This window comes from Castor canadensis, chromosome 3 (assembly GCF_047511655.1).
Source record: "Castor canadensis chromosome 3, mCasCan1.hap1v2, whole genome shotgun sequence".
Lineage (NCBI taxonomy): Eukaryota > Metazoa > Chordata > Mammalia > Rodentia > Castoridae > Castor > Castor canadensis.
This window is the reverse complement of record NC_133388.1, coordinates 177,930,767-177,950,962: the sequence shown is the minus strand read 5'-3', so window position 1 is coordinate 177,950,962 and position 20,196 is coordinate 177,930,767. Positions and strand designations below refer to the sequence as shown.

Sequence of the window (20,196 nt, the reverse complement as noted above, 5' to 3'; positions counted from 1 at the left end):
TCTACCTAAGTATACTGGCTTTGAGTAGTGTCTGGCTTTGTAATTTTATTAAACTGTCCAGCCTTCAAAATATCCTATACTATATTCTGAAAAGAAACTAAGTAACTTGTTTAATAACCTGATAAATGTCAAATATTTAACAAGTTTCTGTCACTTTGCTGAATTGAATAAAGTATCATGGGAGACCTTGACTTTGATGTCATCATATCCCATGACATTCTATATGGTTAGAACCCTCACAACTGTTCCCCAGAGATGAGAAATGGAAAGATCACAATATTAGCTAGCAGACCTTTGTATGATTTAAAATCTAGGTTGAAAATTGATTAGTCGTCAACATTTAAAAATATGAAGATATGAAGTTCCAGATTTCTGACTTCTCTTGAAATGTCAGGACACATAGCAACACTGTCTCTTCCCTAGCCATGATAGCAGCTGCTTAGGAGCTGTTGGTGCCTTCAGAAGGACAAGCTGTGTTCAGTGTATCAAGGTCCTCACCTGTTCTGGGTCATTTATTTATGTCATCTGTCTGGCCCCTGTAGGAATCTGATTTTGTGACCCTTGTTGAAACCACAGAACTAACCTCATTAAATTTTATCTTATGACCAGTTAGTCATGGGCAAAATCACAGACAGATGGTTTAAAGAGAACATATGCTGTTGATCTGTTTCTCTTATTTCATTACCCATTTTGCCAGCATTTTAAACAGTCTAATTATATATCACAAGCCACAGCTAGAGCATCAGTTCATAAGGAGGTAATCCAGAGTTTCATTGAACTGTTTATTGTTAAGTGCCAAATGAAAGTTTCTTTGAGGTTTGATTTGCAGTTCAAGGTAAAAGTTTTCCAACTCATTAAGTGTGGATTGTATACATATTCTAGACTCCATACCCAACATGTTCCTGTGATTCCAGCAGCAGAAAAAGCATCTCTAGTATGGTGTTTCTACAACATAAGTGTACAGAAAGTGAATGGTGTCCTATGAGATGTCACCATGAGTGACATCTTAGAAGCAAGAAGAGGTGGCCTGGAGACTCGGTGATGGCAACACCTTGAAGTGTCTAGAGTTTTCTGAAGGCTTCACATTCTCCATTCTGAAGGGGAGTAAAGTCTACATGAATAAGTCTATGACAATAAAAAATGGAGCGAGCCATGTTAATAGAAGGGGGCGATGTAGTAGGAGTACTATAAAATATACTGTACGGAAACAAACCCTCTCTTATTTCACTTTGATCTCTAGAGGTCCCTTTCCCTTAAATCAGAGGGTTAATGTTAAGGAACCAGTGATGAAGGTGTGGACCTAAAGAAAGGGGCTGATGGTACCTGCTCAGTATACTTTACTGCAGCCTATAGAGCAGAAAGAAGCAGGAGGCAGTGTCCATTCTCTACATGGTCTAGCTCAGATCACTAAGCTAGAAGCTCCTCATGGAGAGGTGCAGGATTAAAGTATTTGTCTTCAAACAAGGGATCTTTCAAGTATGATCACTGCCATCATGGGAGACTGGTCAAACAATTGAATTCAAAGATGACTAATATCTTGACATTACTCACAGAATATCTTTTATATTTGGCTTTGAGCAAAGGCTAGTTAGCATAAGCATCATCAACCAATCTCATCACCACCAATCAATTATACAATTACCTACAGTGAATACAGGGCTTTAGGAGGGTTGACAGAGCAAATGACAAAAGAACATTTCATATGAGACATAGATAAATATCTCTTGTGCAACTAGTAATTCAAACTCTCTCTCTAGACCCATGTCACTTGGTGAGCTAAGTGATCAATGATCTATCAAGTATAAAAATAGCAAAATTCTTCACAGACGAACGTAGTGATGGAGATTTCAAAGTTCAACTTGCTATTTCCTATTTGTCTTGGGTCAGAGTAAATTGTGTGTAACTAGGAAGATAGGGATAGATAAAAATAACTGCAGTGATAGTCACAGGGAAAAAACAAATGTGTAGCATGAGGGAAATTACTTTTTCTTTTTGACAAACTCACAGACAAAGTACATGGTAAGATGACACTCTGTATCATTCCATCTGCCCGAGCTCAGCATCTCCACACAGTCTTCATGACCATAGGGGTCGCTGGGCTCACCCTCCTTCCAGTTGCTATAGTTCTGCAGTGGAGTATTGTCTGTGAACACATACTGCCCCTCCTTCTCGAGGTCATTCACCCCAATGAAAACCCGGAAGAAGCCATTCTTCGCAATGTAGTCAGCAATGAGTGTATTGGCAGCTTCATCCTTGGGCATGGCTAGCATTCCACCCCGGATCCTGCAGTGGGTCAGGGATTCCCTATAGTTCTTCTCCTCCTGCACAATGTAGTAGAATTTCTCTTCAGTTTCTCTAATTCCTGCTATAACTATGGGGAAGAAAAGAAAAGTATCTTTATGTAACTCAAAAAGAGAAGAAGCAAATAATATATAATATTGCCAGATGTAAATTAATTTATTCACAATTCAAGAATTTTTTTCCAAAATCCTGTTATGAAATAGTCACTGGTTTAATTTCTTTTCTGCATCTCTAATTATCAAGTGGAGAACAAAGGTCTACCAGTTGTCTGCCCTTCCTTACCTTCTCAACTTCCTACACAGCTGTCTAGTAGGGAGCTATGTTGACAAAGATTTGTCACATGAACTACCACCTAGATTATCTCATACTATTTTTCCTAACCTAGTTTATGTTTTATCTGTACTTGTCCCTTATTTCTCTCTTCTATTTCCATGCCTGGAAAGTCTTCTTACTGCTTCTCTACCTGGCAAATACCTACTCATCTTTTTGATCTCAGTGAAAATGAGTTCTACTATAAGATGTTTTTCCAATGTCCCTGGACAGATGTGGGGGGTTCATGTGTTCTTCCCTATGTTTCCAATGTCTCTTTAACTTCATCTTTTGTAGCACTCAGCACATTCCATGCTAATTGTCTGCCTGTGTGTCTCCTCTACTCAACTGTGACTGTCTTAAAACAATACCCATGTCTCTGACACTCTTTAACCTCAGTGCCTAGACATTCCAGGGACTGGCAAATGCTTATTGAACTGATAGAAGAGTAATACATAAGTTTACTCACTTTGGGCCAAATTCCTGTGCTATGAAGATGTACATTAATTTAGATTATCTATACTTCAACCCAGGTTTAAGAGGAAGACTGAGCTACTGAGTGAGCTTCAGGACAGAAATAGGGACTCAGTATCATCCTAAGTTTATAAGATGGCAGGTATACTTTGGACTTTAGGGGCATCAGCATACATATTTTGGGGTCTACAACTTAAATTCACAAAGAAATCTGTGACCATTAAAACATGACAAGCTATTGTTCTACATTGTACCTTAAAGGTATGGTTAATTCATGGCAGTCAAAGTCACATCAGACACAGAATCTTCATTATGGTTTATAACCAATTTGTAATTAATGTGATTAGTTAATGTCAAATATTCCCTGTGCCTCTAACACTCCAAGGTGGCTATGAACACAAGATGGCGTATGTATGCTTCCAATAACACACAGAGTACATAGGAGGATTACACTAAATGAAAATACAACAAAATGAAGTCAGTTGTGATAGTAACTACAACAGGTCCCTCAGTAACACTGTCTCAGAAGAGGACACATAGGACCTTTCCACTTTATTGCTAACTGTTATGGGGAAATGGACAAGGGTTAACAAAAATGACTAAGTTGCAAGACTTAGAGGAACTGCTCCTCTGCTGCTCATTTGATCTGTATACACAGGTAAGGTGCTTTGTCTAAGCTTCAGTTCAAGCATAGTACATCATAACACCCATTATACAGACTCCGCAAGATAATGCTAGTAGTTATGTACTATCTCAAATATGCAAGGAAGTCATTGTTCTCACTTCTGTTTTCTGAGATGCTATTTGCTATTTCTAGATGACTCTTGCTAGCCCCATACCCCCAGTTTTTTTTGGTGGTACTGGGGTTTGAACTCCAGGATTTGTACTTGGTAGGCAGGCACTCCACCACTTGAGTGATGCCTCCAGTTCTTTGTGTTCTGGTTACTTTGGAGATTGGGTCTCCTTTTTTTTTCCAGGCTGGTCTGGACTGTGATCTTCCTATTTTACACATCTTGCCATAGCTGGGATGACAGGTGCATGCCATCATACTCATCTTTTCTCCATTGAGATGGGGTCTTGCAAACATTTTTTGCCAAGATTGGCCTGGAATCTAGATCCTCTCAATCTCAGCCTCCTGTGTAGCTGGTGTGTACCCCTGGGTCCAGCTATTGATTAAGATGGGGTCTCACAAACTCTTTGTCTGGGCTGGCTTTGAACCATGATCTTCGTGCTTTCAGTCACCCAAGTAATTAGGATTGCAGATGTGACCTACCACTGGTGCCCATTTTGGTTCTTCTTTTTTGGCAGTACTAGGGCTTGAACTCTGGGCTTTGTACTTGCTAGGAGGCACTCTACCACTTGAGCCTTGTCTCTAGCCCTTTGCTATCCCTTTTTATTCTTAGGACATATCTTGCCAAGTTGTTCTTTTCTCCACTCCCCTCTCATAGGGAAATAACTTTTTCTACTAATAGGTAACACAATCTGCATGAATCTATGTACTGGACTTGAACATCCTGGGGTCTGAGTGAGTAATTAACATTTTAAGACGCCTTTAAAGTGGTGATGCTATTTCAATAGAACTTTGCCCAAACCAAGGTATTTCCAGTTAGAAAATGTAATGTTGAAAGACTAAATTGCTGGATACATAGTACAGGCAAAAGCAAATATGTTTACCATTCTTGACAAACTTCATAGATGTCTTGAGCCGAGCAACACTAATATCCAGTTGTCCAACAACTTTCCGGTACCTTCCACAATCACAGACTGTACCTTGTAAATGACAAAAACTTCATGTGGAAGTACATGCAGACCAACTAAAAAAAGCATTTTCTCTCTTCCTTTTTTTCTCATCTGGTTGAATCTCTTTGTGAATGGCTATACATTTAACTTTTTATTTAAAAGGACATTTCAAATTTATATTAGAAATTCAGAAAATGTCTCTTTAAACACCATAATGAGAAAAAAAATTCCAAACTAGATATTTTAAAAGAAGAATAAATATGACAAACCACTGCACACACATTGTAGACCATTTGGCATTTTTTGCTGAATACAGAACTTGTCTGCTGAATCTCAGAATAAATATTTTTTATAGCTTTCTTAAAACATTTTTGCAGCCAGGCCCCTCTTCTGTTACTGCATTATTCACTGGCTCACATAGCTCTCCCAAGATAGAAGAAACTTTTCAAGATTCAGTCAAACATTAATTCTGATTACCCATATGAAATGTAGTTTGCATGTTTCAAGGACTAAGTTTAAATCCTGTAAATAGATCCAGCTTACAATTGTAAGAGCCAGCTGTCCAGTTTGTGGGTTGATGATGATTTTAATTTATTACTCATTCCCCTCTGCTCATATATTTTTTTCAACCGCCTAGTGTTATTATTGTGAGAGAGAAGCAATGTTAAGTAAAGTGAGGTAAAATTCAAATGATTCTCTTTTTTCCATTTCATGGCTGCTTCATGTAAATATTTCCATCTGCTTTTTCCCCTGGTAGTGTGAAAAGTAAAAATAATTGTGTTACCCAAAGGAAAAAATATGCCTTAATTTATCCGTGTTCATAGATACAGGAATTACCAGGAATGTAAAACAGTTGTTTGAATTAGTCTTCACTAGACCACTGTGAACAAAAACAAGTGAAATTCTTCCAATCCACCTTCCCCCCTACATGAAACACTGGAAATAAAAATATTTGAATAATCAGAGGATACTCTCTGGTCATGGAGAACAGGTTCTTTAATCAGGGGTTCTTTTTGGGTCAGGCCAGCTTGCAGGTGGCCAGCCAAAGACCAGCATTTGGTTGAGTAGCCAGGGAATATAAGGCATGACCTGCTGAGTACGCTCTGGTGCAGACTTCTCTTTTGGCCCTGGAAAATAAGGGCTGCTTCCTGATCCTCTGTGTTTGCTTCATACACTGAGCAGGTCAGGGAGGGTTTGTGCCCTTATCTCCTTCCCCAGGGCTTGGAAAGCCATCAGTGGATAGAAATGAAAATTCCCTTATTCCCTTTCCTATAGCCAGAGTAAATAAGGTAGAGCACACAAAGAGGAATTTTGGCTTTCTTTAAAAATATGATTTTTAAATTTTTTTAAATGAACATATTTGGAACTGTGCCAGAAATCAAAGAATAAATGGAACATATCATACCTGCCTTGCCCTTTCCTCCAGGTATCCCAAGCAAACCTTTTTCCCCTTTATCACCTGAACAAAACAAAAAGCAGCAACAAAAAAAGCACAATAAAATAAAAAAATGATTTACTTTAAGCAGACAATATCTTAAAATCAGAGGAACAAGTTTTTTGAATTTCATTTGCAGTATCTCCAACTAATATTCCTTGACTTTTTGTCATTTTCCTTTGAATTAATTACACAGGCACAATTAATCAAATGAATCATAATTTATTTAGATGCAATGTCGAATAATAGCAGAAGGTATAAGGAATATTTGAATTTGTAGTACCTACCCCACTTATAATGTTGTCTTCTCAGCAAGACAAATACAATTCTTAGCATGCCTTTAATTTTAAAAACACCATTAGTTTGTAAATATGAATCAATTGGTTAGCAAATTGCAGTGACCTATATATTTATTATGTGCAAAGTTATTCTATGTGCTTTTGCCCTTGGATTTAAAAAAAACAGATTTTGCTTTTTCAATTTAATTCAACAAATATTTACGATTTACTTTGTAAAAGACAATAGGCTAGGTATTTGGAGAGGATATACAGAGAGACAAGATTAAACCTCTGACTTGAGGGCATTTACAGTTTTTAGGGGAGATGAGATGTATGAACTGAAAGATACATCAAATATATTATATTATACTGCAATGTCAACCTTGTAATTTTCCTTTCTGCTCTTCTTTCTATGTGACTGTTGTTTTTACTCAGTCAGAGGCATCCAAAAAGTAATTCTCAAAGAATCAGGATTTTTGAAAGAAAGAAAAAAATGTTGCTTTGTTTTTCTTACTTCAAAATAAGCTCTTGAAACCTACATCAGACAAAATAATTGGAAGAAAAAACTTTTGATTTACAAGAGAAAATGTTTGGGTAAGGTTCTTGAGGATCAAAAGAGAAGACCCTGAGAGAAGTAAATAGAGTTTTACACTTCAGTGGTGATCTGGAAGAAGAATAAGAAATAACTCGTGAAGAGTAAACAGGGTGAAGGTCACCCAGACTAGATGGAGTGTGTGCCTTGCTCTTATAGGAGTTTGATGCAGCCAGGTAATTGGGTATACGACCCAAGATGACAATATGAAGGGGAGAGGAGTCAGTATTAAGGCTCTGCCTAACTTCACCCCTCACTAGCAATAGGGAAAAAGTAAAAACCCACTCTAAAACCTGTAGGGCTCACTATATCTTTACACTGAGGATGCCCATGAGATGTTCTCATCACTGTCCGATGAGTGCTTTCATTAAGAGTCCCTTACATGTTGAAGTAAGTATGCCTGCTGGGGCCCCAAAGATTTCCAGAGCTTTTCTAAACTGACCCACATGGATGCATTTCTTTACAGTGAAGTGAGACATTTAGGTGTTTCTCAAACAGAAGGAAGGGGGTCCATGAAATCCAGAATGCAGTTTCAGTGCGTAAGGGAAAGTCTCAGAACTTGTTCTTGGATTAGACAAGACAGTGGTGAAGTCTATGACAATGCTGTGATATCAGGGTTATAATACATATATACATGGAAATGTCACAAGGAAACTCTCTGTGTAGCTATCTTAAACAAAAACAATGTAATTTTTTTTCTTTTACATATTGGAGAACAGGAGGGCCAAACAGGTCCTGCCTGGGGGGTAGCTGGTACCAGTGAGAGGGGATAGGAGGTAGGGAAATGGTGTGGGAGGGTGAATATAGTGCAAATACTGTATACATATGTATTCAAGTGGAAAAATGATACCTGTTGAAACTATTCTTGGAATGGAGAGAGGGGGAAATAAAGGAGAATGATGGAGGGGGTGAATTCAAGTATGATATATTTGATATATTGTAAGAACTTTTGTAAAGGCCACAATGTACCCCCATGCAGCACAACAATAAAAAAAGAGAATGTGATAAATGCTGTGAAAACATTGAATAAAGGTAACACCTTCTGAGAGGGAGGCAGAAGAAATAGTGCTTCCACTGGAAAGATGAAAGAATGCTTAGCATTTGAACTTGACAATCGGAAGTTTCAGCAGTAGATGATAGGAGTGAGGGGATAGACATTTTACAGCAGGGGATATAGCTAAGAAAAGAGCCTGAAAATATGTCAAACAGCTTTCTGAGGAAGATTGATCTGTTCATATCTTATTTGCTTCCTGCAAATTCTTATTTCTTTATATGAAATAAGAATTTAATGGAAGAAAGGGAACATATTTAGTAAATGCAAATCAGTTGCCAAGTACCATTCTGAATACTTTGCATATATTATCATATTAAAGCCTATGCGTTAGGTACTGTGATTATCTTCATCCTACAATTGAAGGAACTGAGGGTTAGAAAGGCAAATATCTTGCTGAAGTACATCCTACAGTTAGACTGTGGTGCTGTTATTCAGACTCAACCGTTCTGACTCCCAAGTTCATAGTGCTTTCTGAATGAGTTGATGAATGATTTGATGAAGGAAAGTAAAGTGTTTGAAAGAAGTTATTAAAGTGAAATAAGCCAGGACAGAAAGACAAAGGCCACATGATCTCTTTAATACATAGAATCTAAAAAAGGCAGCCTCATAGAAACATAAAATGGAATAATGATTACTAGAGGATGGAGCAAGTAGAAGCAACAAGTTGGGAGAGGTTGGTCAGTGGGTACAATCTTACAGCTGGGAAGAATAAGTTCTGGTGTTCTATGAGCACAGCAGAGTAATTAAAGTCAATAATCATTTATTGTCTACTTTAAAATACTGAGAAGATTTTGAATGTTTCATCATAAAGAAACATTAAATATATGAGATGATGGAATTGCTGACCACTCTAATTTGATTATTACATAATGTATATGTGTATCAAAATCTTACATTGTACCCCATAAGTTCATATAATTATTATGTGTCAATTAAAAATAAAATAAACAAGAAAAAATTTGAAAGAAATAGCAGTCCTTATCATCAGCAAAAACAATATGTTTAGATGATCATGAATATGGACTTAAAATTTTAAATTTTTATAACTTGTATTTTCTTTACATGTGAATCCCTTTTAATTCAAGTGGATTGAATATTAATTTTAGTTCTGTTATGATCCTCATTCTGCATAAGTTCCAAAAGAGGCATAAGTGAAATATAAATTGATAACCGTAGCCATCTTACCTGAGGTTTTCCTTTTCATGGTTTCAGCTACCTGTAGTCAACTGAGGTCCAGAAATGTTAAATGGAAAATTCCAGAAATAAACAATTCATAAGTTTTGCATTGCATACCATTCTGGGTAGCATAATGAAATCTCTGCTCCACCCCACCTGGAATGTGAATCATCCATTTGTCCAGTCCATCCAACATGTATATGCTTCCCAACTATTAGTCACTTAGCCATCTCAGTTATCAAATGGAGTGTCATGTGCTTTTTTCAAGTAATCATAATGTAGAAGTCTTATCTTATGTCATTCACTTTACATCGTCATAAGAAATCCTTCTTATGTACAGAATGCAGTACAATAATATATATAAATTGGTCTGCATGAGATTTTATTTTTACCTCAGGTCCTGTCCTATGTCAAAACTTGCTAATTATTTTCATAATTTAAAATAATTTGCCAATTATTTTATTTCCCACAACAATTTTACATAAGTCCAAATAATGCCTCTTCCTTTTTAATATCTCTATTCAGCCATTCTACTTTGATGGATTGACTTCAATTTTTTAGTGATTTTTACATTTACTCACATGTGTACACATTGTTTGGGCCACCTCCCCCCATCCTCCCTTCCAGGCAGTAACTGTTCTGCCCTCTTGTTCTCCAGTTTTGTTAAAGAGGAAACATAAGAGATAATAAGAAAGACATAGCATTTTTCCTAGTTTGAGATAAAGATAGCTATACAGAGAGATTCCTAGTGTTGCTTCCATACACATGAGTAGCTCGAGTGGTAGAGTGCCTACTTTGCAAGCATGAATCCCTGAGTTCAAACCAAAAAAGTAAAGGAAAAGAAAAAAAAAGAATTTACAATAAGATGTTTTGAGAGAGAGAGAGAGAGAGAGAGAGAAAGAGAGAAAGGCAAAGAGAAAGAATGCTTTTATTATAATACATTGCTATAATTGTTCTTTTTTGTTATTGCTAATCTCTTATTTTGCTTAATTTTTTTCTTTATTCATTTATTCATATGTGCATACATTGTTTGGGCCATATAAAATTTTACCATAGGTATGTATGTATAGAAAAGAAAATATAGTAAATGTAGAGTTTGGGACTATCTGCAGTTTCTGACACAGCAGAGAATCTTAAAATGTTGCCCCCATAAAGTTTACCGTATTTGCTTTGAAAGAATGATGGGCTACTAAGGACATAAAACTAAACATAACAGAACAGGGAGATTTGCACTATCACGTACTAACAGAGTGAAATAAACCAAAAGCCTGGTAGGTGGGCAGAAAAGCAAACGATACTGGTGGATTACAGTAGAGACAATGACATTAAATTAGGCAGTAGTCTTCAGTTTGATCTTAGAAATGAGGGAAACAGCTTTTTTAATTGGTACAGGGCATTTTTTCCTCAGAAGATGTAATTACTGTGAGTGCTTTCCAGTATTTAACATAAATTGCTTTCTTTTTGTGAGAAATTAGAACACCAAAGCAATGTAGTGGAGTGAAAGATCACAGAAACCCCAAAATACAGGACTGGAATCCTGACTGTGCTACTTAACAGCTAAATGTGGACAGGTTACTTAATTTCCTTAAGTCTCCATTTCTTAGTCTTTTAAATGGAAAGAATAGCACCTAAAATGATAAGATGATTAAAAGAGTAAGTTCAGTAATGGGATCTTATCATGGAGCAGCACTGGGCTTTGGTCAGAGAATGCCAAGTTAGTGTTAAGTCCTGTTCCATTACTCTGAGCTGTGGTAAAGGAGTGTATGCTGTGTCCTTAGCTGCATCACAGAGGATTTGGGCTTAGCATATCTATTTCTCCAAAACTAATTATGCTTTGAAGTCATCCACAAAAACTTGTTTTGGCTCATGAATGGGAATATGTTTGAAGAATTAGAGATCACATTCAAACAAACAGAAAAAACAATGCTTCCAGTGTAAAAGGATTATTGACCTTAAGTAAAAAACATTAATTTTGCTATGAGATTGAATTTACCTATACTAAATCATTCTGATTTCTTATTCTTAAAATATTGACATCCAGAAAGCTACCTTATCCATGAACTGACAACATTAAGTTCAGCTTAGAAAGTTGAGATTAATCTGAGTCAGTGAAAAACTTAGAAGGGCCATGGTCAAAATGAGAAAATAAATTTGAAAGCGCAGATTAAAAATGAAATTAATCCAGGTTAGCCAAAATACCACATATCTTCATTTTTTAAAAATTTCAATACATGCATATTAATTTTTATGGCATATCTCTGAAGGAGAAGGAAATCTTAGTAGCCAATGGCAGAAATTGATACTAAGAGAAAGTGATACTTACAGGAATAAGAAATAGAAAAGGCAGCCACATTTCGAGAAATATTTTGTCTTTATTTTGCAAATTTTTTTTCCTTTATTTTGTAGTTCTGTGGATCAAACCAAGAGTCAGGTGAATGATAGGTAAGCTCCCTATCACTGAGCTATATCCCCAGCCTATTCTTTACATTCTTAATACAACAAATGCTTATAAATATTTTAGCAAACAATAGGCATTATGAGCTTCCAGGTAGAGGTTATATTTTTTAAGCAAACAAACCCCATAAACCTTTTATTTTCACTTACAGAGATTTATCGTTTATGGTGAAACATACAAGCTAATTAGCCATGACAACGAGTATGGTAAGATGTAGTATACTTGAACCTTGAAAGAAAAACTCAGCATTGTAATGATGACCATTGCATTTCTCTTTCAAAGGGCCGGTCATCTATGTTGTAAGTTTTCATGTTCTTAAACTTTCTATAGATGGAATTATTTGGCTTGTAGGACTTTTTATTATTTTTTATTATTTTATATTCTTTTGTCCAGTGCCATGTCTATGATGGTCATTCATTTTGTTGCACATATAAATAGTATATTCATTCCCATTGCCATAGTGAAATACTATAGGAGAGTTTCAGTTTTTCATGTCCTTGCAACACTATGTATTGTCATTCACTTTGATTTTAGCCACTTTGGTGAGCATGTTATGCTATCATCATTTAGTCAAATTTGCATCTCCCTGAGGAAGTTGGCACTCTTTCACACATTTATGGTCATTTAAATATCTTCTCTGGTAAGTGCCTATTTTGTTTTAGGGGGATTTTTTTTGATTGATTTGTATAATATTCTTATATGTTCAAACGTAAGTCTTTTATTGACTATAGCACATAACCAGTTCTGTGGTTTCCTTGTTCATTCCTTGAGAGATGTCTTTTTTAATGAATAGAAGATCTTTTGATAGACTCTAACTAACTTCTAGAAGCATTACTGATTTACCTTTCAAGTTTAGATCTATCAAGCTTGAGTTTACCACCAAATTTAGATCTACAAACAAATGGTTTTAATTATGATGGTACATATTCTTATGCAGCTTATATATTATCATGCTACAAGATAATTATTTTTAACATGAATATCTTAGTCCCAACACTACTATGATAGCTTAGGACTTCTTATTGTAGAATAATGTCAACCTCATATAAATTAAGTTTAGCAGTCTGTTTCTGGCCTCCAATCTTTTCAATAGGTTTATTTGTCTATCTCAAGATTATCTTAACAGTTTGGTTTTATAATAAATGTTTAAATCCAATAATTTACTTTTTAAATTTTTAAAATTTTTAGTATTGTCTTTGGTATTCTTAGTCCTTTTCATTTACATATAAATTTTGAATTGGCTTACCAATTTCCAAAAGAACAACTGTGGGACTTTGATTGAAATGGTATTGAATGTATAGATCAATTGGGAGATAAGTGACATGTTAATAATATTGAGTCTTACAATCCACAAATGTGGTTTTACCTCAGTTTCCATAGGTATACTTTAATTTCTTTAATTATCATCATTTTATGTTTGTTATGGAAGCCTTATACAACTTTTGGTACTGTTATTCTTAAGTATTTGATCATTTTGATTATAAGTGTTATTATTTTAATTTCACTGTCAATTATTTCTATATAGAAACAAAATTAATTTTCATATATTAGGTTATATAAAAAATGTCTCTATTCAAGTAATTTAAGTAGATTACTTTGAAATTCTGTATATGCAATAAGTCATCTGCAAATAAGGACCCTCTTATTCAAATGAATAAGAAATTGAGTAAGTTGGAGATAAATATTTCCAACTATTGTGAAGCTTCTTATTGTTTTGTTTTTTGCATTTTTGTTCTGTCTAGAACTACATGTCAAATGTTGATTAGAATTTGTGACTGAGGCTGTGCTAATCTCATTTCTTATCTGGTTCTTAAGTAGATTTCTATTGTTGTTGATATTCCTTTTATGATTACTAATGTTTTCTTCTATTTCTAGTTTGCTGCGTTTTTAAGAACATGAATAGGTATATGTTTAATTAAACAGTTTTCCAAATTTCTGGAGTTACAACTAAAAATATGGGACATTTTCCTGAGCTACTGTCCTTTGGCAGGCCTCAAATATCAATTCAGTTTGAACAACTTTCTACTCAAGCCTCTTTTCTCTTCACCCTTCCCCTCTCACTACGAAGACATTGGTGAATGTCTTAGGAGAGAAGGAGTACACAATGAGAAGGAGTGCACAGTGCATAGCTTATTTTAGTGTAATTCCCGTCTGCTGCAGAATGGAACTCCTATTCATTTTGGTAGTCTTCACATGCCAGTAAATATATTTTTAGTGTTTTGGATTCAGCTAATCATACTTAGCGGAAAGATTAATCATCATGACCTATAGAAGTCTGAATTTTGTTTCCATTAAGCATCAGAATTTTCTTTCACCTTTGTAACTTGTTACTGATGAGCTATGTAAATTAAGAATTTTGTCAAATTGGAGCTATGTTGAATTAAGATTATTGTCAAATTTGAGAATAGACCTCTTTAAAGTCTTTTTCATTCATATGTAGGTTGTTGGATTTGGGAGAACCCCACAGACTGACTCTGTGACTGACTGTTCAAACATAGTTTCTTACCCATAATCTATACACTTCTTGTGATGGACACCCCAGGACACATTCAGTTGATGATGTGACCTCTGGCCCAGTACTGTTGCATCATAACATTGGACAGATCCACACAGTGAGTGGCAGGAATTCTCTTGAAGGCTATTCCTATATTGGACTTGTTAGTGATAATAATTATGTATGGAAGTAACTTCAAATTACATAAATATATCTTTTAAGTCCAAAGTAAATGTTTTTCCCACTTAAGCTTGCCTCAGCTTCCTCTTAAAATACTTGTGTCCATTTCAATCCACCTGATTTAATGAGTGTAATGGAGGAAAGATGGAGCAGAAGGAGAGAGTAGTTTTCACCCATGCTTTCTCAGTGGGCAATATCATGTCAACAATGCAAATGTTGGTTCTTGAGCAATCAAGAACATCATAATTTTTAAATGTATAAAGCACGAATACATTCATAACATATACATGAATATATGGATAGTGTTAAAATTTCATGGAGAGAATTAAGAAAAATATGTCTGATGAGGTTTATTGGACAGTCTTTTTAAAAAATGTGGAGAAGTACTATATGAACTAGTTGGTGATAAAATGTCTTACTGTTCAAATTTTACCAAGACATGTGGCCATGTGAACCTACTACTAAGTCTTCTTTCAGGGTCTTGGGAAGGATCCATGCAACACAGAACTCTGAAGCCAAAACTTCCCTAGCTTCCTTGTGAAAATGATCAGTCACAGGATGCAGCAGGACACTTGGATCATGAGGAACTAACTCACAAAGCTCTTCTCAGCCATGAGGATTTCAACCACAGGCAAATGCATAATAGAAGCCAGTGGATCAAAACAACCATAGAAATTGCTTTTAGAGACACTTCCCTCCATCCCTGTCTTCAAATGTGGCTGAAGGAAATTTCTCAAAGGAATGAGTCAGAAAACACTGGGGGTAAGAGGGAATATTAAGCCACATGATGAGGAGAGAGGCCACAACCTCAGCTCAGACTTCAGTCTGTTAGACTGAATAAGAACCCAAGTGGCCACTGCAAAGCACTTGTTCAATTATGCAGAGGCGCAAGCATTTATGAAAAGAAGGAGTGTTCATCAATAAAATTTTAAATTATGATATCCTTTGCACTGAGCTTCCCACATCTGTACTTTTGTACAAATATCTTCCACATCTCCTTCAAATGCATTTTCCCGATTTCTGTAAACTTGCTACCATTTCCGAAGACCTAGACCAGCTCTTCCTCACGTCAATCTTGCCGTAATCTCCTATATAGTCCTTGTAGTTGTCATGTTATTTGTCATCATAATTCTTTTCGAGAAAATCCTACCTTACTGAATAGCCTGTGAATCTTTGCAATAAATTTTGATTCTCATTCAGCTTCATATCCCCAAACCAAGTGGAACAATGTTTGCACGTATGAGTTACTGAATAGCAGAAGCAATCAGAACTTACTACCATTGTGGGATTTTACAAGGAGAGGATAGAGAAGAAGTACTTAGATAATAAAGAGTAGATTATCTCTATTTTCTAATATTAAGGTTGTAATTATGTACCAGATCAGAACATATCTGAAAGGAAATGGGTATGCACTTAGGCACATCAAGTTCCTATCCTGTTACAATGTCAGAGGGACAGAATTATTAATTATTTTACTCAGATTAAGAAAGAAAATTGTACTCTTCTCTGCCTACTTAATATTTTATAAATATTCATGATACTATTTTAATTACATCAAGGATTGGTAGCAAACTAGTAAATCCCAGGAGACATTTTAACATGAAAGACGACATAAACTTTATGGTTGAAATCTTCTTTAATTTTGCTCAAGCCTTCCTCTTTTTGAGCTGTAAGATTTTTACTTGTGTAAGAGCCAAGATAGGAAGTCAGTGAACCTATCTTTTAAAATAAAGAAAAGGGATCATTTTCATGTCACAAAACCTTAAACATATTTTACTAGTCTGCTTAATTTGGTACTGGAAAATAGTAAAATGCAGCTTACCCTTCTTGCCAATGGGCCCAGACTTGCCAATATTGCCCTGGGCTCCCATATCACCCAGTTCTCCTTTAACTCCTGAAAAGCAAAGCAGTCATCTTTATATCATAAGGCTCTTTATTTCCTTTAAAGATGTGAGTAATATGATATTTACTCACAGGAAATAGCAAAAGGTATATGCTTCTGTGATTCTAATATATCCTCAGCTATATTTTTTATTTTAAGAGTTATATATATTAAAATTAAAATGTGAGTGATTATGATAACCCTGGACATGATTATATTAAAATGCTTATCAATTCAGTATTGCTAGAACGACCACTGCAGAGGATGGTTAAAGTTTAGATAAAGGGCTGAATGGAAGGATTTTTGTTCTCTGTTTTGAATCTCTTAATTTCTGGATTCATTTTGGATTTGTTTTGGGATTCTGTTTCTTTTCTCTTTAAAAACAAGATGTGATACCTGTTTTCACTTATGTACAGAATCTAGTCCTAAAAAAAGTAACAATGTGACATGAATCTAAAGGGGAGACTGTGGGAGGAACCAGCAAGTGGGACAAAGGGGAATGGAAAGGATGACAGGATAAATATTATAAAGTACATTGTATATGTGTATATATTGTATATATATGTGTCTGTGCATGTGCATGTGTATATACATACATATATATGAAATAGCATGGTGAAACTCACCAAAACTATTGGAAAGAAGAAGGAGGAGGGAGGGTGGTTAAGAAGGAGTAATATAGGTGGGGTGAATTTGATCAAAGCACATTGTATGCATGTTATAAATATCACAATGAACCCCCTTGTACAATTAATTTACACTAATAAAAATTTTTTAAAAATAAAGTGAAAACAAGATCTGACAGTCTTATCCATTTCAAAATGAAGAGGAGAGGTGTAATCATAAAACCTGCTGATCAAAGAAACATCAGAGATTGTCTTGCTGAGTTTTTAATAACAAATCTTATATCAGGAATCACTAAATTCTTCTAAAATTACTATCTATTTCATTTTAAATATAAGATAATATAAAATATTTACTAGTTATAAAGCTTTATTTTACTGAGAATAATTCTGCAATTGACATATGTCTAGAATAAGATAAGCTTAAATAGCATTTCTCAATGCCTTAAGGACCAGTGAATCTTTTCATCCCTGTAAGTTATTCAAGATTGTAAAGTAAGAGGTCTAGAGCAATCATCTTGGCAATAGTTGGCCGGGAATAATTCAAGTGTTCAGAAGATACATACTTAACACAACACAGAAGTGATGCTATAGTGAGGCTTACTCTTTGGCTTTATCAGTGAAAACAACCAGTAATAGCTTTTGTGTTATTCTCATCTCCTGTGCTCCCACTCCCCCATAACTCTCCATTTTCCCTTTTTCATTATTCATTTTCATAAGTAAAGGGGAGCCAAAGAAATATTTTGGGAAAGGTAAATGTAATGGATCAAGCCTCTCTTTTTGTTTCATTTAATCTTCCTCTTTAAGCCCTAAGCCAGCCATAGAACTTTGCTCAGCTGCAGCTGCTGAGGGGACACACAGTGCTATAAGCACAGCTACATTTCTTAGAACTGGCCATTTTGTAGCTCTTCCTATAGAGGGCCCCATTCTGACCAGTCCTAATAATGAAACTTGAGAAATGTATCAGTGGCTCATTGACAATAAACTCAGAGGAGCTCTCGGATGGTGAGGTTAATTTATGTTTGAGGCACACTGAATGGGTCTTTGGGGCAGAGGGCATTGTGAAACTACTGATTTCCAGGGCAAGGGCCAGAAGCGAGAGAAGAATATTTCTACGTTATCATGTCAATTTCACATGGGTTTACCTACCTTTTGGTCCCCTGCGTCCTACTTTGCCATCCTTTCCCTCTTCTCCTGGATCTCCTTTTACACCATCATCTCCTTTTAAAATAGAAAACATGAGAGAATGGAGCAGCTCAAATGGAAACCTTAGCACATTCCACACCAGGCAACTCAGATGTGAGAGTGTTCCTAGGACACATGGATTGGACACCCAGGTAAAAAGAGGAAACTCCCAGTATATTTTCTCTTTTACTTTTCTCCACATCCAACTTATGTTTGAAGAACCACAAAATTGTAGGCATGAACCAGGAAGATAAGAATAGGAGACTAGGAATAGGGAAAAGATGCAAAGCAATTGCATATGGGTGGTGACTCTCTTAGTCACAGCATAGCTCCTTCAGCACCTTCAACAATTAAGAAGAGTTGAATCAATGGTTTAATGAAAGGCACTGTGGACTGATTCAGGAGGCCCAGATTTTAATGTCACATTAGTCGTGAATGGGTTGAGCAAATCTTTGGTAAATTGATGGGTGAGCTTGTTGACTTTGGAATAAAACAGGTCTAGATTTGAGTCCCAGTTCCCCACTTAATCTCCGGAAGAACATGAACACACAATCTCCTCTGAATCTCACTTTCCTTTCCTGCAAATTGAATTAAGAACAATGACTAGAGTGAGCTCCTAAGAAATTGAAGTCAGATCATATACAAAGAAGGCTGGGGACATGCAGTGGTGGCTTTTGTTGTTCCTTCCTTTATTTTGCAGTTTCTTCATCCTTCCTGTGGGATAATATCTGCCGTCTCTGCCTTGCCCAGTTGTTTTAGGATCAACAAGGTAAGCATGTGAATATGCTTTGAAAATAAAGAGCACAAAATACACAATGTTATTACCAGATACTGACATTGGTGTCAACTACAGTAATCTCATCACTAGGAGAAAGATGGAGAAATTTATACAGACAAAAACTGAAGTTCTGGAGTGAGAGAATTTGGGAGAAAAATGTGGAGGTGTTCATTGATTTATCCAGAAAAAACATACAGCAATTTTCTTTTCTGAGAACAGAATGTTGAAATTTTAGAGGAAAGAGGAGCAATGATGACAGAGTTATTGAATTTCTAGATTGGAAGACTGGACAAGCCTAGGATGCTTCACAAGGGCATCTGTAAGCCCCTTCAGGGGAAGACTTTCCAAAAAATATGCACAGATGACTTTGGGGTCAGACCAGAGAGGTGAAGGGTTGGACCGAGTGGTGCTTTTCTAGCTAATATTACTGGTGAGTGTCTATTGAGCAATTATAACATGTGGAATGGAATCATCATAGCAATTCTAGGAATTGAAGACTATTGCTCCATTTTCTAAATTAAAAAACCCCAAGATTCTATATTGCTTGCTTATTGCCATAGAGCTGGTAAGTGGCTGAATGAGGGTTTGACACCATCTATGTTTCTGCCCTTCCAGATTGTTAATAGTATACAGTTGATTCAGCCTAGTCTTCTGTGACTCTTAACAGATGGCAGATTTTAGAGAATTTGGCACTTTGCCACATTTTTCAGGGAGAAAAAGGGAAAATAAAATTACAGTTTTTGTTACCTTTTTAACATAAAGATATTGTGGGGGAAAGAAAAAATAAATTTATTATCTCAATGATTTAATTCACAGGAAATATATCCCTGATGTAAGGTGGCATACATGAGATTTGATTTTGTCTTTCTCTAGTTGAGGGATCTTAGCAAGTCTTTCTGAGCCTTGTTTTACTCATTTACAGAGTGGACAAAAAAGCACCTTTTTTCTAGAACTTTTTAAAGCAAGAGTAAGGTTATAGAAAGGTCTTTACCTGTAGGAAGCCCTCTTTACTACTCCCAGGTTGAGATAAATTATCCTTCTAATTATCTTTGTTGGTTAAATAGCATTTTTATACTCAATATGTCAGTTTATCCCTGATTTTCCTTTATATTCCTCTGTGACATGAAGAATGGCTGAGATTCTAACTGATATATTCCTAGCAAACTCAGAATTTAGCACAGTGGCCAAGTCTGGTGATTAATAAATATGGTAGAATTGTATATATTTCCTGTGAACCATA

The 20,196-nt window shown here is 35.8% G+C and overlaps 1 protein-coding gene across 4 annotated transcripts in view; it reads right to left on the bottom strand.

Moving 5' to 3' along the window:
- Window positions 1-763: 763 nt before the first annotated feature.
- Colec10 (collectin subfamily member 10) overlaps window positions 764-20,196 on the bottom strand; it is a 39,843-nt gene continuing 20,410 nt past the window's right edge. The window contains exons 2-7 of one of the 4 annotated variants that reach the window (XM_074069109.1): window positions 18,143-18,214; window positions 16,311-16,382; window positions 6,547-6,597; window positions 6,230-6,283; window positions 4,759-4,854; window positions 764-2,371 (exon numbers count right to left, since the gene is read on the bottom strand). In XM_074069109.1, the coding sequence (XP_073925210.1) occupies window positions 1,980-2,371; window positions 4,759-4,854; window positions 6,230-6,283; window positions 6,547-6,597; window positions 16,311-16,382; window positions 18,143-18,214 (737 nt within the window). In that variant the 3' untranslated portion in view covers window positions 764-1,979. The remainder of the gene's footprint in view (window positions 2,372-4,758; window positions 4,855-6,229; window positions 6,284-6,546; window positions 6,598-16,310; window positions 16,383-18,142; window positions 18,215-20,196) is intronic. The other 3 variants (XM_074069110.1, XM_020187840.2, XM_074069111.1) reach the window with 3 other exon arrangements.